General features: G+C 46.1%; 2 protein-coding genes across 2 annotated transcripts; both read right to left on the reverse strand.

Moving 5' to 3' along the window:
• Positions 1–375: 375 nt before the first annotated feature.
• On the reverse strand, positions 376–3879 carry LOC140377743 (uncharacterized). The gene is made up of 5 exons (XM_072463289.1): positions 3340–3879; positions 3190–3218; positions 2056–2081; positions 1391–1981; positions 376–1325 (listed from the first exon to the last, which is right to left on the reverse strand). Exons 1-5 carry the CDS (start codon positions 3367–3369, stop codon positions 664–666), a joined length of 1338 nt encoding a protein of 445 aa, XP_072319390.1. The 5' UTR covers positions 3370–3879; the 3' UTR covers positions 376–663.
• Positions 3880–9754: 5875 nt separating this feature from the next.
• On the reverse strand, positions 9755–14272 carry LOC140377808 (tapasin-related protein-like). The gene is made up of 4 exons (XM_072463380.1): positions 14258–14272; positions 13093–13416; positions 12794–13033; positions 9755–11135 (listed from the first exon to the last, which is right to left on the reverse strand). The coding sequence occupies exons 2-4, from the start codon at positions 13391–13393 to the stop codon at positions 10777–10779; spliced, it is 900 nt and encodes a 299-aa protein (XP_072319481.1). The 5' UTR covers positions 13394–13416; positions 14258–14272; the 3' UTR covers positions 9755–10776.
• Positions 14273–20954: the final 6682 nt, after the last annotated feature.

Raw genomic sequence — 20954 nt, forward strand, 5'->3', positions numbered from 1 at the left:
GCAGCTTTACAATACATTATGTGAAAAATACTTATGGCCTTATGCAAACCATAAAGTCTTCTGCATTTTATTATTATTATTATTAATTACTATTATTATCATTATGACTTTATGTGAACAGGGGCAGTGCACATTAATCAACATTTCTGTAAACGTATTAGTATTAGCTGTAGTTTAGCTCGTTTCCAACTGTCGTCGCAAGAAAAGTGTAAAATGCCAGTAATAAACAAAACTTACATTTACATTATATACAGTACAAAGATTATACACAGTACAAACATTATACACAGTACAAACATTACATACAGTACAAACATTATACACAGTACAAACATTATACACAGTACAAACATTATATACAGTACAGTACTTTACTGTTTTGGTAAGAAGTGAGTTATTCATATCTTGTTTTTCCTGGTCACACTATATCCAGCTTCATATGAGATTTCATGAGCAAAAACATTTTCGGTTTCAAAGATTGTCTTGGTGTTATTCTGCCTGAGCCAATCAGAACGCAGCATTCAGTTAACTGCTTTGTTACAAAAGACACGTTTTCTTCTTGTTTCAGACCAACCTCTAAAAGAGCAGTTTGATTCAGGGAAGTTTAACAGCACCAGAACAAACGGGCAAGTTTAAGCAGGATTACTAGATAGAAACTTGTTATTACATCATCATCTCCTCCTCCTCCTCCTCTATGTCGTCCATCACAACAGGGCTTGGCTCAGGTTTAATGTCCACCACAGTCACAGAAGAACCAAACCTCAGTCCAAACCCAAGGAACAGAGGCTCAGTGAAGGAAGAGTAGAAGGTGTGGAGCGTTAAGAGCTCTCCATTAGAGCGGATCTTATAGAAGGTCAAAGCCTCAGAGTCCAGGAACACGCCCACTCTGCCGGAGGACACTCTGCCCAAGGACAAGTCTCTTTCTCCGTCAGAGGGTACAGTAGTTTGGAGGTAAAGATCTGAAGCCATGGACAAATTATAGATTACGGTTTTATTGTCATTGTGTTTGGCGTAGATCTTCCTATTATTGATATTCAGACTCCAGGACTGATCGTTGTGTCCAAACTTACTCTTCTTTTCTTCTCCTCTCCGTCTGATTCCTTTGTAACTCACTGTTATACAAACCCACTTCCCTTTCCAGTCCACCTCCCAGTAACAGCGCCCCCTCAGGCCAGTGGAGCTCAGGACCTGAGTCCAGTCTGTGAACCTGTCCTCATGATCTTCATACTCCTGCTCCTCCTTCACGTGGGTCACTGTCCGATTGTCCTCAGACAGTCTGAGTTTTCTGTGAGCCGTGTTTGGATCTAGAGAAAACTCACGAGAATCTGAAACACAGACAGATGACATCACTTCCTGAATCTTAATAATGACATGATTTTTGAATACTCACATTTCTTTATGTCTTGGATTATCGGGGGCTTTACCTCAGTTTGACTGTCCACCACAGTCACAGAAGAACCAGGTGGAAGTCTAAACCCTGGAAACAGAGGCTCAGTGAAGACGGAGGAGTCGAAGGTGTAGAGGCGTAATGGTTTTCCTTTAGAGCCGATCTTATAGAAGGTCAAAGTCCTGGCTACTGTGTCCAGGTACACGCCCACTCTGCCGGAGGACACGCCCACATCCCCAGGGACCTCATCCACTTTTTTTTTAAAGTTGTTGTGAAGAGCAAAGTACAGTTCTCCATCGGTCCACAGACTCCAGGACTGATCGTTCTGTCCAAACACACTCTCCTCTCCTTCTCCTTTTCGTCTGATTCCTTTGTAACTCACTGTTATACAAACCCACTTCCCTTTCCACTGCACCTCCCAGTAACAGCGCCCCCTCAGGCCAGTGGAGCTCAGGACCTGAGTCCAGTCTGTGAATCTGTCCTCATGATCTTCATACTCCTGCTTCTCCTTCACGTGGGTCACTGTCCGATTGTCCTCAGACAGTTTGAGTTTTCTGTGAGTCGTGTTTGGATCTAGAGAAAACTCACGAGAATCTGAAACACAGACAAAACATCTTGATGTGAGAAGTACATTAATCTACAATGTGAATCTATCAAGTAAAACTCACACATTCTGGGATGAAAAGGAACCAGCCTGAAACACACAAGACGTAAAACAAATGCAAACATATATGAGTTTTCTGTCACAACTTCAGCCAGGCTTTTGTTATTTTTTCATTGGTCAATCCCCTTCAGTGCCACTACAACCAATCAGAAAGCTTGGAGTGTTCAGCATCAGCCAGCCAATCAGAGGGCAGACTCTGCCACTCTCTCCTGCTCTGCACTAATTGCTGATTTCATTCACCCGGCCTGCCCCATCTCAGTATATGTACCGGTCCATTTCCCTCAGTTCTTTGCCCGACTGTCTAGTGTGTTTTTCTAACTTCCAGCACCTGTAAAGCCTCGTACAGACCGCGGCGGCCGAATCGCGCCCGACGCAGAATTTGAGCGTGTTTACATTTGAAAGACAAACGCCACGGACGCGCATTCTCGACGCCCTGGACTCATGTCCGTAGAATACACTCAGCAGCAGACGTGCGTCCGAGTCGTCCTGCACATGCTCAGTGGAGGAGTTGTGCTGTGTGGCTTTTCTCGTGGTGTAAATGGAGTTTAATGTTGGACCATGGCTTTGGTTTATTAACTTTACAAAGTCCAAACGGAGGCGATGGGCCCCGGGGCCCCTCTGGGACCCGCATGTACTTCAGAGCTGAGCAGAGTTGGGTCTTTTTCCGGGTCGTGCAGCACGTCATCTCTGATTGTCTGCTGTGGCACATCTGCTGCAGAAAGCTGAACATATCGCGCCGGCTGCTTTGGACGCCTCGGGCGCCTCTAACGTGCGCCCAAAACGTCGAGCGTATGAAAACGCGCCACAAAAATGAAGAAATTGCGCCGCGGGAAACGCACGACGTGCTCGATGTGCGTTTATGTAGACTTTGAATGTAAACTGGATGCTTCGGCCGCCTGTTTGTGTGCCCTTCTGCCCTTCTGCCCTTCTGAACCTTCTCTTTTGCCTGTTCCTACTGGCTTTGTTTGCTACGCGAGTTACTACTTTGTTTGACTTCTGCTGGTAATTAAAGCCTATTTCTACACCTGAACTGTTTCCTGTGTCGTGCTATTGGGTTCTGGCCTGCCATTTTGTGACACCTCAGTTTTCCATAGTGAAGTTAGACTAAGAAGTTTGATGTAAAACTTTGGTCACTTACGGTTCAGCTTCAGCTTCAAGTGAATCAGACTGAAAAACAAAGATTTCATCTGTAAATGTTTTTAATGGACTCTAGAACATCCAGGTCACTCAGTCAAATTTAAATAATCATTGACGTTTTCCTTGTATTGACATGAAGAGTTTTTTTTACCTTTTTACCCTTTATGTTTTTCCACACCATAAAAATAGTGATGGAGATGAGACAGAGGAGGACGACCCCCACCACAGAGCCAACAATCACAGGTATATTTGGACCTGCATTTGAAAAGACAAATGAGAAAATAAGTCAGACTGGTTGTTCTAGTTTCCGTGGCAGACGACAGCGACTGGTCACAGTCTTCACATGTGGAAACGTGAAGCTGATTCTGTGTCGTTCACTTCAATCCAACGCTTTCTCTTCACACTGCAGACGCTGCACAGACCTGACGCGTGAATACACCTTTAGGTTGTAGGTTTTGTCAGAGTAAAAGCTGTCTCACATCTTCAGGAAGATTTTAGCTGCATAAAACTGTAATAGGGAAAAAAATCCCGCGCACTGTCTTAGTTGCAAATGAAAATGTATTAGTAAAGAGGCAACGTTTCGGCAACTGGGCCTTCGTCAAGCAAGATCTGCATAAAACTGAAACGCAAATTCCCCATGTTTAGTCCTGACTCTGGCACCAGCAGGAGGCCGGTCCATGTTTAGTCCTGACTCTGGCACCAGCAGGAGGCCGGTCCATGTTTAGTCCTGACTCTGGCACCAGCAGGAGGCCGGTCCATGTTTAGTCCTGACTCTGGCACCAGCAGGAGGCCGGTCCATGTTTAGTCCTGACTCTGGCACCAGCAGGAGGCCGGTCCATGTTTAGTCCTGACTCTGGCACCAGCAGGAGGCCGGTCAGTGTTTTGTCCTGACTCTGGGCACCAGCAGGAGGCCGGTCCATGTTTTGTCCTGACTCTGGGCACCAGCAGGAGGCCGGTCCATGTTTAGTCCTGACTCTGGCATCAGCAGGAGGCCGGTCCATGTTTAGTCCTGACTCTGGCACCAGCAGGAGGCCGGTCCATGTTTAGTCCTGACTCTGGCACCAGCAGGAGGCCGGTCCATGTTTAGTCTTGACTCTGGCACCAGCAGGAGGTCGGTCCATGTTTAGTCCTGACTCTGGCACCAGCAGGAGGCCGGTCCATGTTTAGTCCTGACTCTGGCACCAGCAGGAGGCCGGTCCATGTTTAGTCTTGACTCTGGCACCAGCAGGAGGTCGGTCCATGTTTAGTCCTGACTCTGGCACCAGCAGGAGGCCGGTCCATGTTTAGTCCTGACTCTGGCACCAGCAGGAGGCCGGTCCATGTTTTGTCCTGACTCTGGGCACCAGCAGGAGGCCGGTCCATGTTTAGTCCTGACTCTGGCATCAGCAGGAGGCCGGTCCATGTTTAGTCCTGACTCTGGCACCAGCAGGAGGCCGGTCCATGTTTAGTCCTGACTCTGGCACCAGCAGGAGGCCGGTCCATGTTTAGTCTTGACTCTGGCACCAGCAGGAGGTCGGTCCATGTTTAGTCCTGACTCTGGCACCAGCAGGAGGCCGGTCCATGTTTAGTCCTGACTCTGGCATCAGCAGGAGGCCGGTCCATGTTTAGTCCTGACTCTGGCACCAGCAGGAGGCCGGTCCATGTTTAGTCCTGACTCTGGCACCAGCAGGAGGCCGGTCCATGTTTAGTCCTGACTCTGGCACCAGCAGGAGGCCGGTCCATGTTTAGTCCTGACTCTGGCACCAGCAGGAGGCCGGTCCATGTTTAGTCCTGACTCTGGCACCAGCAGGAGGCCGGTCCATGTTTAGTCCTGACTCTGGCACCAGCAGGAGGCCGGTCCATGTTTAGTCCTGACTCTGGCACCAGCAGGAGGCCGGTCCATGTTTAGTCCTGACTCTGGCACCAGCAGGAGGCCGGTCCATGTTTAGTCTTGACTCTGGCACCAGCAGGAGGTCGGTCCATGTTTAGTCCTGACTCTGGCACCAGCAGGAGGACGGTCCATGTTTAGTCCTGACTCTGGCATCAGCAGGAGGCCGGTCCATGTTTAGTCCTGACTCTGGCACCAGCAGGAGGCCGGTCCATGTTTAGTCCTGACTCTGGCACCAGCAGGAGGCCGGTCCATGTTTAGTCCTGACTCTGGCACCAGCAGGAGGCCGGTCCATGTTTAGTCCTGACTCTGGCACCAGCAGGAGGCCGGTCCATGTTTAGTCCTGACTCTGGCACCAGCAGGAGGCCGGTCCATGTTTAGTCCTGACTCTGGCACCAGCAGGAGGCCGGTCCATGTTTAGTCCTGACTCTGGCACCAGCAGGAGGCCGGTCCATGTTTAGTCCTGACTCTGGCACCAGCAGGAGACCGGTCCATGTTTAGTCCTGACTCTGGCACCAGCAGGAGGCCGGTCCATGTTTAGTCCTGACTCTGGCACCAGCAGGAGACCGGTCCATGTTTAGTCCTGACTCTGGCACCAGCAGGAGGCCGGTCCATGTTTAGTCCTGACTCTGGCACCAGCAGGAGGCCGGTCCATGTTTAGTCCTGACTCTGGCACCAGCAGGAGGCCGGTCCATGTTTAGTCCTGACTCTGGCACCAGCAGGAGGCCGGTCCATGTTTAGTCCTGACTCTGGCACCAGCAGGAGGCCGGTCCATGTTTAGTCCTAACTCTGGCACCAGCAGGAGGCCGGTCCATGTTTAGTCCTGACTCTGGCACCAGCAGGAGGCTGGTCCATGTTTAGTACTAACTCTGGCACCAGCAGGAGGCAGGTCCATGTTTAGTCCTGACTCTGGCACCAGCAGGAGGCCGGTCCATGTTTAGTCCTGACTCTGGCACCAGCAGGAGGCCGGTCCATGTTTAGTCCTGACTCTGGCACCAGCAGGAGGCCGGTCCATGTTTAGTCCTGACTCTGGCACCAGCAGGAGGCCGGTCCATGTTTAGTCCTAACTCTGGCACCAGCAGGAGGCTGGTCCATGTTTAGTCCTAACTCTGGCACCAGCAGGAGGCTGGTCCATGTTTAGTACTAACTCTGGCACCAGCAGGAGGCTGGTCCATGTTTAGTACTAACTCTGGCACCAGCAGGAGGCTGGTCCATGTTTAGTCCTGACTCTGGCACCAGCAGGAGGCCGGTCCATGTTTAGTCCTGACTCTGGCACCAGCAGGAGGCCGGTCCATGTTTAGTCCTGACTCTGGCACCAGCAGGAGGCCGGTCCCTGACCGGCACTAACCTGTTCGAGATGTACTTTGGTGCTTGGCCATGGAGAGACTTGTGCACAAGCAGAGCTGCTTTAAAGTCTCTTCTCTGAGCCACAGGGGCCAGTGCAGAGACCTGAGAACAGGACTAATGTGATGGTACTTCCTGGTTCTAGTCAGGACCCTAGCAGCACCGTTCTGGGTGCACTGCAGCTGTTTTACAGCTTGTTTGGAGAGGCCAGTGAGCGGCCGTTACATGTCAAATACACTGTAGGACTTAAGCAGGACTACAGTTAAAGCATCGTAGGACTACAGGATCTTTTCTTGTTTTTTTATTAGAGTAAAAATCCCCACAAAGAAATCAGCTCAAAGTTTCAGTTCAGTTTGAAAAGTCTTCCATGCTGTGGTAGCAGCATAACAGAACACTAACAAACAATGATAAAGGTGAAACTGGGGCATATTTATTCTCTCTGCGAAAGAGCATAAATAAGGAGTACAAATTAAAGTTGATCGAAGATCAAATCATCAGTGTCAAAGTGGCACTTTAGACTAATCAAGTTGGGCTGCAGCTATCGATTATTTTAGTAATTGAGTAATCTATAGATTCTTTCTTCTATTAAACAAGTAATCAGTTAATTTTTTGCATTATTTTTTAAAAATACATGCTATAGTTCATAGTAATAAACAAATAACAAATTACACATTTTATTATTAATTTCACGTAAATTTGTCCCCAAAATGGCAACATTTCACTTCAGTCCAAACTGTTCTGTTTGTATATAAAGAATATATATAAAGGACTAATTAACTTGTCAGAATGAATTAATTTGTGTTTATGCCACATAACTTAAAATAAGAAACTTGTTTGTAAAACTTTATGTTGAGACCAGTGATCCTGCTGTTTTGAGGGGTAACGCTGCATTTTGTCATTTTGCAGCATTCCGTACAGCATTCCGTGCTGTTTCCATGGATGTATTGGCTAGTTCAAAGCACAACAGAGAGAGCGGCATAGTTTAAACTTGCGAGTGTGACTGGGAAGCAGAGTTTGTTGTGTGAATGAGCACAGAGGATCGATAGTATGAAACAGAAAGTCAGCTATGACGGGGCGAAAACACGGAGGCTAAAGTGAACAGCACACGGAGCTAATGCAGCAAAATGATTTCAGAGTTACAGCTCAAAACACCATGCAGAATGCCAACAAAAACACAGGAAATGTAGTTCTAATAGAATCTGCTCCACCCAATTTTAAGTTTTGAATCTGAAAGAAGTGAAAACAAAAAAGGGGGTGGAGTCTGTGCCATCTTTAGAGATGAAATTATTACCCGCAGGTTGTCTTTTGGGGTGTTTTCATCATTTGAGTATGTATCCTTTAAAATGGAGCTAAAACAGTCTCCATCCATTCTCTTCATTGTTTTATACAAGCCTCTCCAGCACTGCCAAAGTTTTATTGATGATTTTACTGAGATGTTTCAGTCGTATGCACAGACTTTGATGGTTTAGTCATTACAGGTGATTTCAATGTGCATGTCGATAATATTTGTGACAGAAACGCTAAAGAGCTTGATGCTGTCCTTGAAACCTTCAGTGGCAGAGATGCACTGTTTATGGAAAGGCCGTGGCTGGAGAGCCGCGGCGCGGTCAAATGGCCGCGCAATTTCAGGGACCGCTGCATTTCCCTTATAGCCCGTTATAGCCTCATGGCTAACCCTAACCCTAACGCTAACCCTAACCTTAACCCGGCGCGGTCTAAAACGGCGCTAAAACGCGGTCAAATAGCGCAGCCGGCACAAAAATAACATGGCAGTTTCGGCCGTGCGCCGCGGCTCTGTAGACACTCCCTTATGGAAATGATAAACTTTGAAAATGTCTCTTGTTCTAATGTAAATGATTTGTCTCTGTTACATCTAGTGTTTTGAATGTTCTGGACACCATTGTCCCTAAGAAGGCTAAAATGGTTAAAAATAAGCAGAAGGCACCGTGGAGAAATGATGATTGGGTCAGGGCACAGAAAAGGGAGTGCCGCAGGGCCGAACGGAAATGGCTTAAAGGTGCCATAACATGCTTTTTTTCACGTTTCGTAGTCTATCCTAAGTGTATAATTGATAATAATAAGGGTTGTGCAACACCCTTAACATAATAGTTAAGAAATATCACCCATACCTTGGACCCCCTCACCAACCCGGAAATGCAGACGGCTTGGTTTGATATTCGCCCCCACCCTTGCGAAGAACGATCTGGCTCCCCCGCCCAACCCGTGACGTAGTCTCAGCGAGAGCGTGTGTCCCCCGCCCACCCCTGACTATACGACCCCTCTCCACAGTGTAGAAATAACGCACATAACATAAAGTATACATTGTGTACTCGATGTGTAACACATTAGGTCATGATACGTCACTCGTCATGTAAATAAAATCATTATACATGTTCTGGAAATTTGCGTGAGTCGCACATGTAGCTTTAGTGTACTTACAGCTCTCGGTTCTCCATCGTCTTCTTTTATGGAGGGAATAGCGCCAGTTTATGTAGAACTAGGAAAAGGTATTTCTCTGAAATAATTGGAAGCTGCAGTAACAACTGGCGTGTCCTGTTGCCACAGTAACAGATGAACAAACCCTCCAGCTCAGCTGCCGTTAGAACTCATTTCCACATCCAAGTGTAATGAGTTTGCATTATTCTTTAATGACAAAGTTCAGGGCATTAAAAATGCTAAAAATCCCACAGTGCAAAAAATAAACCTAAAACCACGTAGACACTGAAGGCCCGTAAAGACCGTGGCGGCCGAAGCGTCCAGTTTACATTCAAAGTCTATGTAAACGCACGTCGAGCACATCCTGCGTTTTCCAAGGCCCGATTTTCTCGTTTTTGCGGCGCGATTGGTGCGTTTTCGTACGCTCTCGGTGCTTTGAGCGCGCGTATGAGGCGCCCGAGGCGTCCAAAGCGGCTGGCGCGACATGTTCTGCTTTGTTTATCTTTCTGCAGCAAATGCGTCGCAGCAACCAATCAGAGATGACGTGCTAAGCACGACCCGGAAAAAGACCCAAAACAAACCCCGCAAGATAAAAAAAAAAGGTGTCTACAAAGCCGCGGCGCGGGTCAGGTTTAGGGTTCGGGTTCCGCGCCGCGGCTCTGCGGCCACAGCCTAAAAGAAAATCCTTAAAACGCAGCTCTTTGAGCAAATAATGATATTGACTAAACTCTGCTCAGCTCTCAGTATATGTGGGTCCCAGAGGGGCCCCGGAGCCCATCGCCTCCGCTTTTGGACTTTGTAAAGTTAATTAACCAAAGCCCTGGTCCTTTTTAAACTCCATTTACACCACGAGAAAAGCATCACAGCACAACTCCTCCACTGAGCATGTGCGTCACTCGGACGCACGTCTGCTGCTGAGTGTATTTTACGGACATGAGTCCGGGGCGTCGAGAATGCGCGTCCGGGGCGTTTGTCTTTCAAATGTACACGCGCCCAATTTCTGCGTCGGGCGCAATTCGGCTGCCGCGGTCTGTACGACCCTTTAGAGCTAACTCACTTTGCACCCGTAACTGACAAAACTATCCATGAGATCATCAACAGTCTGAGTTCATCTACATGCTGCCTCCATGTGTTACCCACCAGATTTCTAAAGTCTGTGCTGAAAAGTTTGTTAGCACCACTCACTCACATAGTTAACATGTTGCTTCAATCTGGAACATTCCCAATGTCTTTGAAAACTGCGGTCATAAAGTCTCTCCTAAAGAAGAGCAGTCTTGATGCCGCAGTACTGAGTCATGACCGGCCCATCTCTAATCTGACATTTTGGGGCAAAGTCCTTGAAAAGGTTGTTTACAACAGCTCATGGATTTCCTCTTAATAAACAACTCATTTGATGTTTTTCAGTCAGGTTTTAGACCTCATCACACTGAGACTGCTGTTTCAGTCCAAGGGTCAGTACTGGGACCCCTTCTGTTCAACCTCTACATGCTGCCATTAGGTCAGCTGATACGCAGTGAAAATGTGTCCTATCACAATGATGCAGACGAGTCAGATCTATGTTTCACTGTCGGCAGGTGAATATGGACCAGTGGATTCACTCTGTCACTGCATCCAACAGATCAGTGTGTGGAGCACTGAGGACACGCTCCAGCAGCACAGTAGTGCAGGGGAGGGGCTGCTGCCGCAAAGGACTGTGGGACTCAATAGTTCTAGCAATTAAAAAGCTATATCTATCAGAAATTAATAACGATAAATTAGAAATGTTTTGTGGTCCGGATTCAAACGTAAAACGTTGACACCCCCGCTGTAGATCATTGTATTGTCTTGGATTGACAGATTACCTCACAAATAAAGTTCAAGCTGTTTCTGCTGGTGGCTACTCAGAAAAAACAGTTTGAGTTTTCGTTTTGAGTGTGTGTAATCCTTTAATATTTGTTCATTCTAATGTGACTTCACAAACCCCAGAGGACTGGTGCGGCCCTGGATCTCACGAAAAGAATCATTAGTTGCAGTTGTGCTGGACTCACCTCTGAGCTCTGTCCTGGAGAAGTGTGTGTGTGAGTCAGTGTGCAGCTCACACAGATACACACCCTCCTGCTCTGGGCCCAGCTCCTGCAGACTCAGACCACCCCACACTGAGACACCTTTCACAAACTTCCTCCAGGGGGCAGCATAGACCACATCTGCACCGCTCTGAGTCACAATGGGCTGAATGTAGTTGAATGTCCACACCAGCCTCTTCACTGGAGACACGGAGGTCGTGCAGGGGATTGTGACGTGTCTAGACATCTCGATTGGAGCTGAAAACACAAATACAGCTGTAGGATTTATCACAATAAGATATGGCCTCAGTCAGCAGAGTTTTGAGGGTCAGTGGAAAGATTTCTGTCTTTGATTCCAGATCAAATGATCCGTCTTGTGCATCACACAATGATGTGTCAAATAGAATCTACTCGATCACCATGTGCAGACGACCATGACAGTCCTGGACACATCAGCCTGACGTCCATGAGCGTAAAGCTCTCTTTGTATAGTTTCAGATTACATCATAGCATTTATTGGCTTATAATATTTTATAAAGATGGGACGGATTTTTTCACGCAGCAGAAAAGCTGTCTTCAGGGCAGAGTTGGGGCTAACGCATTAGAGAACTCAAATTACTTTTAACAAGGAGTTAAAGGAGTAACAAGGAGCGTACTAGTACTAGTACTCCTCAAGTGACTTTAGCGTTAGGTTTGGTCACGTCTCATCTCGTCAGCACAATCCCAGAGCTCGTGTTGAGCATGTGAACTGCAGCTAGTGACTGGGAGTTTTGACCTCAGGAGAAATACACTTTCAGAAGGACGTTTTTTTAACTCCTTCTCCTTCGTTATAACCACAATTTTGTGCTAAAACAAGTGCTTTTGTTGTTGTGCGTCGCTGCTCATGTTGTTCACGTGTTTATTGTATGACATTGTATTGTGCTAATCTCTCAACTTAAAGAGAAATAAAGCTCAGTTGCATTCACTTTGCTTGTTAATTTGATATTTTGATGATTCTGTTACTGTGTTCAGTAACGCAAAGGGATTGTCAGCAGAAGAAATAATATGTCTTACGAGCGATGCTGATATTGACATAACCTGTTAGTTTAATGTGAAGTGGAGCAGAGACTGCTGCCACCGACATTAGACTTCAGTGAGTTTCAAACTTTTATCACGAGTGATTTCCACTGTGTAACGCTGTTATGTTTGTGCTTAGTGAGCTTTAATAGTTCAGTTTTAGGGGCTTGTTGACTGTCCAGTCCGATAGAGGCTGATGTGAGGCTGTGTCTCTTGTTCCACTGACACTGAAGTGAATCTGAGTGTTAAAACTTTTACCCCCGATGTCTTTGCCCACAACCACAATTGACAAAACAGAAGATGGTGACCTCAGATCTGGAGATTTGACTGTTTATTAGCTCCACTGGTGCATTGCATTGTGTTTTCTGTTGCAGCCAGACGTGACGTCATCACAATCGCTCGTAACGCGTCAGGTTTAGTGTAAGAGTGTGTCTTTACTCACAGACACAAGCTGTAAAGTTTGAGGAGAAAACGAGCGCAGAGGAAGAGAACGTTCTGTCTCCTCTTCTGCTTCTTTAGGGAAACTCTTGTTTCTCACAAACTCACGAATAAATAACCTGCTCAAACCAACGCCTTTCCTCTCCTCACACTGTGTCTCATTTGAGTCATCTGAAGGTCAAACACACAAGAGTTGTGCTAAAGCATAAAGAGCTGCACACTGGACCAAGAGGCAGGTCCGAAGACTTGCCTCATGGTCCAATGTGCGCTGAGAAAGTGTATCTTAACCTTGACCTTGACCTTTTGTCATGGATAGTTTTTCATCGGTTTGTTTGGTTAAACAGTTGGTCAAAAAAATACAGAGGAAACTGTTATTGTGATACTGGGCTAAAAAGAAATGGCAGAGAGAACAGGACCCTCACAGTGCAGACTGTAGGTGGCGCTCTTCCAGCTGTGGCGTGTGCTGATGTTACAGGTGTACTGCTGCAGAGGGTCAAAGGTGAGCGAGCTGCTGACGGAGTAGAGCTGGTTCTGTGTTTCCTGCACCAGCGTTTGGGGCCTGGCATCAGGAGTCCAGCTCACATTGGGCTGAGGGTAGATGTCCTCAGAGCGACAGACCAGAAGGCCTTCTCTCTGCTCCATGGTCAGGGCCGTCACAGGAGCTGCAGACACAGGAGCACCTCAGTGACCTCTACATTTATGTTCACAGACGTTTTCTTACCTTTCACTCTCAGCTCAATCCACTGCCTCGACCTATGGTCCGTTGTGATGGCTTGACACAGATACTTCCCCTGGTCCTGGACTCTCACCTCAGTCAGACTCAGAGAGGCATTTCCTCTGGACATCTCCTCAGGAGACAGAGCTGTGCGCCCCCTAAAGGCTGCGTCCTGCTGGACTAAACCAGGTGGGTAACAATGAACCAAATAATCTACTTCTTCTAACCCTAATTCTCTGGTTTTGAGCCACTGGATTATTAAGTCATCACCAGGTGTAAAGCTGCAGGGCAGGACACAGGTCTCCATGACGACACAGGTCACAGGAACCACTGAGGAGAGACAATAATACAGTTCAAAGTGGAAATAAATAATAGATTGCAGGTGAAACACTTTCATATTCACAGAGACCTCTTCTCTGACATGTTCACATTTAGCTGTGTTTATGACTGAAGGGACTTAGGCCCTATCGGCCAATCAGAACACTTTATTTTTATAGTATACATCTGTGGTCTGGTCTTAGCCTCACCTGTGGTCTGGTTTTAGACTCACCTGTGGTCTGGTCTTAGACTCACCTGTGGTCTGGACTTAGACTCACCTTTGGTCTGGACTTAGACTCACCTGTGGTCTGGACTTAGACTCACCTGTGGTCTGGACTTAGACTCACCTGTGGTCTGGACTTAGACTCACCTGTGGTCTGGTCTTAGACTCACCTGTGGTTTGGTCTTAGACTCACCTGTGGTCTGGTCATAGACTCACCTGTGGTTTGGTCTTAGGCTCACCTGTGGTCTGGTCTTAGACTCACCTGTGGTCTGGTCTTAGACTCACCTGTGGTCTGGTCTTAGACTCACCTGTGGTTTGGTCTTAGACTCACCTGTGGTCTGGTCTTAGACTCACCTTTGGTCTGGACTTAGACTCACCTGTGGTCTGGACTTAGACTCACCTGTGGTCTGGACTTAGACTCACCTGTGGTCTGGTCTTAGACTCACCTGTGGTTTGGTCTTAGGCTCACCTGTGGTCTGGTCTTAGACTCACCTGTGGTTTGGTCTTAGACTCACCTGTGGTCTGGTCTTAGACCCACCTGTGGTCTGGTCTTAGACTCACCTGTGGTCTGGTCTTAGACTCACCTGTGGTTTGGTCTTAGACTCACCTGTGGTCTGGTCTTAGACTCACCTGTGGTCTGGTCTTGGCCTCACCTGTGGTATGGTCTTGGCCTCACCTGTGGTCTGGTCTTGGCCTCACCTGTGGTCTGGCCTTAGACTCACCTGTAGTCTGGTCTTGGCCTCACCTGTGGTCTGGTCTTAGACTCACCTGTGGTCTGGCCTTAGACTCACCTGTGGTCTGGTCTTGGCCTCACCTGTGGTCTGGTCTTAGACTCACCTGTGGTATGGTCTTAGAATCACCTGTGGTCTGGTCTTAGACTCACCTGTGGTCTGGTCTTAGACCCCCCTGTGGTCTGGTCTTGGCCTCACCTGTGGTCTGGTCTTAGACTCACCTGTGGTCTGGTCTTGGCCTCACCTGTGGTCTGGTCTTAGACTCACCTGTGGTCTGGTCTTGGCCTCACCTGTGGTCTGGTCTTAGACTCATCTGTGGTTTGGTCTTGGCCTCACCTGTGGTCTGGTCTTAGACTCACCTGTGGTCTGGTCTTGGCCTCACCTGTGGTCTGGTCTTAGACTCACCTGTGGTCTGGTCGTGGCCTCACCTGTGGTCTGGTCTTAGACTCACCTGTGGTCTGGTCTTAGACTCACCTGTGGTCTGGTTTTAGACTCACCTGTGGTCTGGTCGTGGCCTCACCTGTGGTCTGGTCTTAGTCTCACCTGTGGTCTGGTCTTAGACTCACCTGTGGTCTGGTCTTAGACTCACCTGTGGTCTGGTCTTAGACTCACCTGTGGTCTGGTCTTAGACTCACCTGTGGTCTGGTCTTAGACTCACCTGTGGTCTGGTCTTAGACTCACCTGTGGTCTGGTCTTGGCCTCACCTGTGGTCTGGTCTTAGACTCACCTGTGGTCTGGTCTTAGACTCACCTGTGGTCTGGTCTTAGACTCACCTGTGGTCTGGTCTTAGACTCACCTGTGGTCTGGTCTTGACCTCCTGCAGAGCTCCACAGCAGCAGCAGAAACATCCACAGCTTCATCTGAAACATGGAACAGAACAAACTTGTTCATGTGTTTCACTTCAGAAGCTTCATTCAAACGTCATGAACAGTGATTGGGACGATTCACTCAAACATGAAACTAGAACAAGGCTCTCAAGTTACTCTGGGGAAAAAACAGACTTAGAACCTCCACAAACTCAACCCCCGATCTGTCTCTGAAGAGTGAATATAAAATACAATTAAACATTTACGTAAACATCAAAGAAACAAAATCATGCCATATTTATATTAAAATAATAGTCCAGAGTCAATTTTGTCCATTTCTAAATTAAGTCCGAAAGTCATTTGTTTGATGATGTTTTTTTTTTTTTTTCTTTCTTTCATTCCAACCACCAATAGTATGTTCCAAAAGTATCAATGTATTGCGTCCATGGCAGGAGTTTTGAGGCCCAAATACATGGTTCTAAATTTGAGTGTGATGGCAGTGTCAAAAACAGTCGAAATACATTGAACATTTCCAGTTTGTTTTGATAATTCTGGGGTTTTGAATGGGATTTGAGGTGTTTTTTCTTGCCATAAATCTTGAAATTGTTTTATTCCACTCATCAAACAGTCAGTTTGGGAGGGAAATCGGCAGAGCCTGGAACAGATGGAGAAATTAGGGCAAAACATTCATTTATATAGTTTCAATCCTTTGACTTAGACTTAAGTATAAAATAAGAGTACATTTTTCAATATCTTTTTTATAATAGCAAAGAGAGGGGTATAATTGTCTTCAAAATTGTTGATTGGTCTTCATGGAGGACCACACCTACCTGGCAATTTTATACTCCACCTGTTGTAAATAATGACTTTATTATTTTATGCTAAACAGGGAGAAACAGAGACGATGATTGGGATCAAGTATAACAGTGTAGGGTATTATACTAGTACAAGTACTGTAAGGTTATGAATGTCCACCCACTTGTAAAGGGGGCGGGGCATTCAGGTTTGATATTGATTAAAGAATTGTTCAAGAATTCAAACATGACACACTGCCTAAATGTGGGTAAGTTTGAATCGTATTTTTAAGAGTAGAATGGGGCACCAGCCGGATAATCGGCAATTTAACAACTCTATAATCAGATATCTAAATTAATTAATTAATTAGAAATTAATTTGCTCGTTGATCTAAAGGTTTGAGAACGTAACCGTGACATTGACCCCTTTTCTGGAAATGAAGGAATACTTAACCAAATGTGGGTTATGAAGATTTAATGACCAAAGAATTAAACAGATAAATATGAATCGGGAATATGCAAATGAGTCGATAACAGATGGAAAACACTAGACATGATGGTTCTAGATCTATCTAGGTGTGTGCAAGAGTTAAGTCTAAGATGAAATTCAGCCAGCCTGTGAGGTGCATTCATACGAACGGAACCAGAAGCTGTGATCCTGAGGAGACGGGCCTGCGTGGAGTCCAAGGGCCTGCTTGGGGTCCAAGGGCCTGCGTGGGGTCCAAGGGCCTGCGTGGGGTCCAAGGGCCTGCTCTGGAGTTCGGCTCTGACGTTGTCTGGCCAAAGAAGGACTGGATCGGTTCTGCGATCTGCGTTCTCCTTGGCTCTGAGGCGTTCTCCTTGGCTCTGAGGCGTTCTCCTTGGCTCTGAGGCGTTCTCCTTGGCTCTGAGGCGTTCCCGAATGAAAAGGCCGTCGGGTGCTCCACAGATGGCTGTGGACTTGAAAAAGTTGCAAAAGGTCCTTGCTTGATTTTGCTTGATGCAGCATCAATCACGTTTTAAAAAACGGGCACAGGTTTCTTAGTTCCGGGAGGGAACATTAGCTTCTCTTGGAAAAGTCTTTGTCCCGTAGCGTAGCATCGCTCACGCTAACTAGGCCCGAGGCCTGCTCCCAAGGCCTCATGGACCTTGCTGGTGGGACCCTGGATGGAGGGTCGAGCTTCGAAAGAAACTCGGATGGAACTCGCTCTGGAGCTCGGATGGTACTGGTCTGTAACTCTCTGCTCTTTCCTTTTGTCTTTCCCCGCGGGGGTTTTGGCGCCGTGGCTTCAGCCAATCAGCATGCACGCTGGGGTCAGCGCTGATAAGGAGACGAGATCTGGCTTTAGGCCACAAGAGTTACACAAAAGGTAAAATTGTCCACAAAACAAGTTATGAAACAGTTAAAATGACATGATAAACACGATATCACAATATGTACATGTAAAGTAATCTGGTGGACACATTTTTGCAATCTGATGATTGTCTATTAAAACCACTAAAACCGCATAGTCTTTCAGCGTTTTAGCGTTTGTCTTGGAGAGATTGTTACTCTCTGTGATCCAAAAGGAGTCATTTGATGAAAAGTTATTTTCAAAGTTCAGAGCGTCTCTGTTGTCACTATTACATCCTCTTCCTTCTGAGGGGCGTAAAACTCCACACGGGCAGTAGATAACACCTAGCCTGCATTCCTGTCACCATGGCAACAGGGGTAGGACATCTGCATATCCTACAACAGAATGATACAGTACATAAAACAACTGCTTTATGAAGGTGTGACGAGCCTGTGATGGTAAAACTGGTACTTCCAGTGGCATATTTCTTTATAGAGTCACTAACAGGTGAGGAACGCCTTCATCGCCTGCACAGTATCAGGGCGATGGCTCTTTATGGCGTTTCTCCAGGCTCACGGCTCTGGAGCAGACCTCTCCTCATCCTGACAATAACTCTTTTTTCCATGTAGGGTTAGATGTCTGCCACATGATTAAGCTGTTCTAAAATATACTTGCTGAAAGAGGAACACTGAAGACCTCAACAGGAAAGATCAAGTGGAAGCATCTTGTAGAGCTGAACGAGGGAAAAAGAAGGACTGACACTAGAAGTTGAAGATGGTGCATATAAAGTGGGAGAGACAGAAGATGAAGGTGGAACAACTGCTTCATGAAGGTGTGATGAGCCTGTGATGGGAAAACTGGTACTTCCAGTGGCATGTTTCCCTAACAGTTGAAGAACGTGCCAAAGGAACGCCTTTTTAAAATATGTTTACATTTCTGTTTTCCGACACATGCTCTTCTGAGGCTCGTTCACGAGGGTTGCGTGCGCGGTCAGTGAGCGTACACCCTTCACCGTGATGTCAAAGAAATTATTTTTAAGGATTTTTAAAAGGGTTTTAGAAACGGTTAAAGAGTGATATTCCTTCTATTTTATTTTTTGACGAAAAATAATTAAGCACTTTTGCTAAATTTACAGGCCAAACTCTTTAATGGTCCGGCCGTGAGGCTGCAGTACCACGCAGTGGCCACTACTCAATTCAGCTCGCGGGCAGAGTGCGCGTGCCTTATCCAGATCATATAATAGGTCCACGGGCTCGACACGCGACAGAACCTGTGAGACAATGCAAAACTCGCCAGTCTCCCTCAGGTCAGCGACAAGTGGAAGTTGTGCACGAGAAAACCTTGCGCTCGTGCATGTTGGCGTGCATGTTGACGTGCATGTTCAAGTGCATGTTGACGTGCATGTTGATGTGCATGTTCAAGTGCATGTTGACGTGCATGTTGATGTGCATGTGACGTGATCCTTGCCGCCCACACAGCAGCCAATCAGAGAATTTCTTTGACACAGCAATGAGCTACAGGACCAGGCAAAAACAGACGGAAAAATACTCACATTTGTCCAATTTTCATAGTTTGTATTTCACAAAAATATTGGAATCTGAATCTGAAAGAAAGTGACTGCCTTCTGCCCCTGATCAGCTTTTTTTTTTCTATGAAGACAAAACCCCTTGTGACAATTCATCCACGCCACTTTTCATACTTGAAATGCATTGAAATATGACTCTTAAAACCTCACATTTCCCCCTGATTCACGATCTGCAGCAGAGCATGTGAAGCTGTCACTGCAGGTCATCGCTGTGACCCATTTTAAACCTGCTGTGATGATTGTTGCTGTCGTTTGTCGAGCCCATCACACTTCACTTCATAATTAACATTACACTTCACATTCACACTTCACATTCACACTTCACTTACCACTGAAAGTCCCCAGACGCTGTAGTTTGTAGAAAAGGTGTTATAGGTGAATATTCGCACGGATCCGTTGAGGCTGTGTCTTCCTCTTCTCTTTCTGTCTGAATACTTTCACTTTGGCCTGTGGGTTAGAGCAGAGGAGAAGGTGTGGCAGGTTGGACCTGATCCAAGTGTTTTGTCTCTGGAAGAACAACAAACTCCATGTATAGATTCTGTGTCATGTTTGAGGCAAAGTGAGAACGACGTTGTGTCTTAAAACCTAGTTTTACTGCAAAGAATGTGAACTTCTGACTTCACATTCAAAGTTAAACCTGGAGCTTTGCGTTCACGTGACGTCACGAGCTGAGACGAGTCAGAGTTCTGTGGAAGGATCAGGATTAATGTTGAACTGTCAAACTTGTTGACCAGGTTTATGGTGCATACGTGGAATTACTGGATCTATCCACATGAAACAAAAACTGGCACAGCGTCCAACTTCTGTCAGCATAAATAAATAAAAGTTAAATTCATTTTCGCCTCAGAAAGTGGGGCCATTATTCAAAATAAATCTGAAATATGACAACGTCTGATAACAGACCAAAACAACTCAAGAAACATTTAGTTTGTACCTGAAATTGACCCCGTCTCACTCCAGATCTGTGTCTCTGAGTTCTTCACATGAATCAATCTGAAAAGTCTCTTGCTGAAAGCCGCTGCGATGTTAAAAAAGCAGCAGTAGCAGAAAAAATTGAATTGTGTTAAATCCAGAGTGTTGTGTTAAATTCAGAAAAGCACAGTCTCTTTCTCCTCCACAAATGTACAAAGTGCCGTTGATTACACATTTTTGGAACAAAATTAGTCTGTACTTCTCCTAAATTAGCCCAAAGCTCACATTTTAGAGGACATAATGGCTAAAGTTATCTCTGCTTGATCAACAATGTGAACCTTTCTAGTGTTACTGTTGGATTAGCAAGTGAGACAACAACAAACGTTATAAGAACTGCATTTACCAAATTACAAATAGCTAAAAACCAGGGTAACAGTTTAGCAGTCTTCTGGGGTGTAAAAAGACCACTTCCTGTTCGCTCTATCACCTAGTTCACTTACAGAGCCAACAGGTCTGCAGACTTCCATCTCTGATGGACATGTACGTCTCCAGGACTCACCTGACCCTTCTCAACCTGGACATGGACTAGTGAGCCATTCCCCTCAGGCTACGGTCCATCCGGACCAGAACCTCTCACCACAAGAACAGTTTCTTTCCCGCTGCCATTGGATTCATGAAAATGTCATAGTTCCTTATGTAAATACCTCTCATCTGTTTTGCACGGCCAATGTGGCACTATTGTTCTGATCCTGTTGTTATTTTCTTTGTAAATTACTCATATTCTACACATTTTATTTTGCATACTCTCATTTTATTTTAGCACATTTAGCACAGTATTCTTTTTACACGGATTATTATTTTCATATGTTCTATGTTGCACCTTGATGTCGAAAAAAAAAAAATAAAATTGTGTATTGTTCACCAAAAATGGCAATAAAAATGATTCTGATTCTGATTTTTATTCTAAAAAGCAAAAGCATAGAAAGAGCTAAAAGAGGGTGAATTAGAAAGAGCTTCACAGGCAGATGCAAGACAAAGGACACGTTTTGTTCCTCAAGACATTTTTTAACATGGCTCTTTTGCAGAATCAAACAAAATAATATGTAAAGACAGGACTGGATTCCTCCAGACGTATTGTCACATCACAGGCAGTGCTGAAGATGATTCAGATCTAAATGATTTGATC

This window comes from Eucyclogobius newberryi, unplaced genomic scaffold (genome assembly GCF_026437365.1).
Source record: "Eucyclogobius newberryi isolate DKJ021-1_F unplaced genomic scaffold, fEucNew1.0.hap1 SCAF_4, whole genome shotgun sequence".
NCBI classification, from domain to species: domain Eukaryota; kingdom Metazoa; phylum Chordata; class Actinopteri; order Gobiiformes; family Gobiidae; genus Eucyclogobius; species Eucyclogobius newberryi.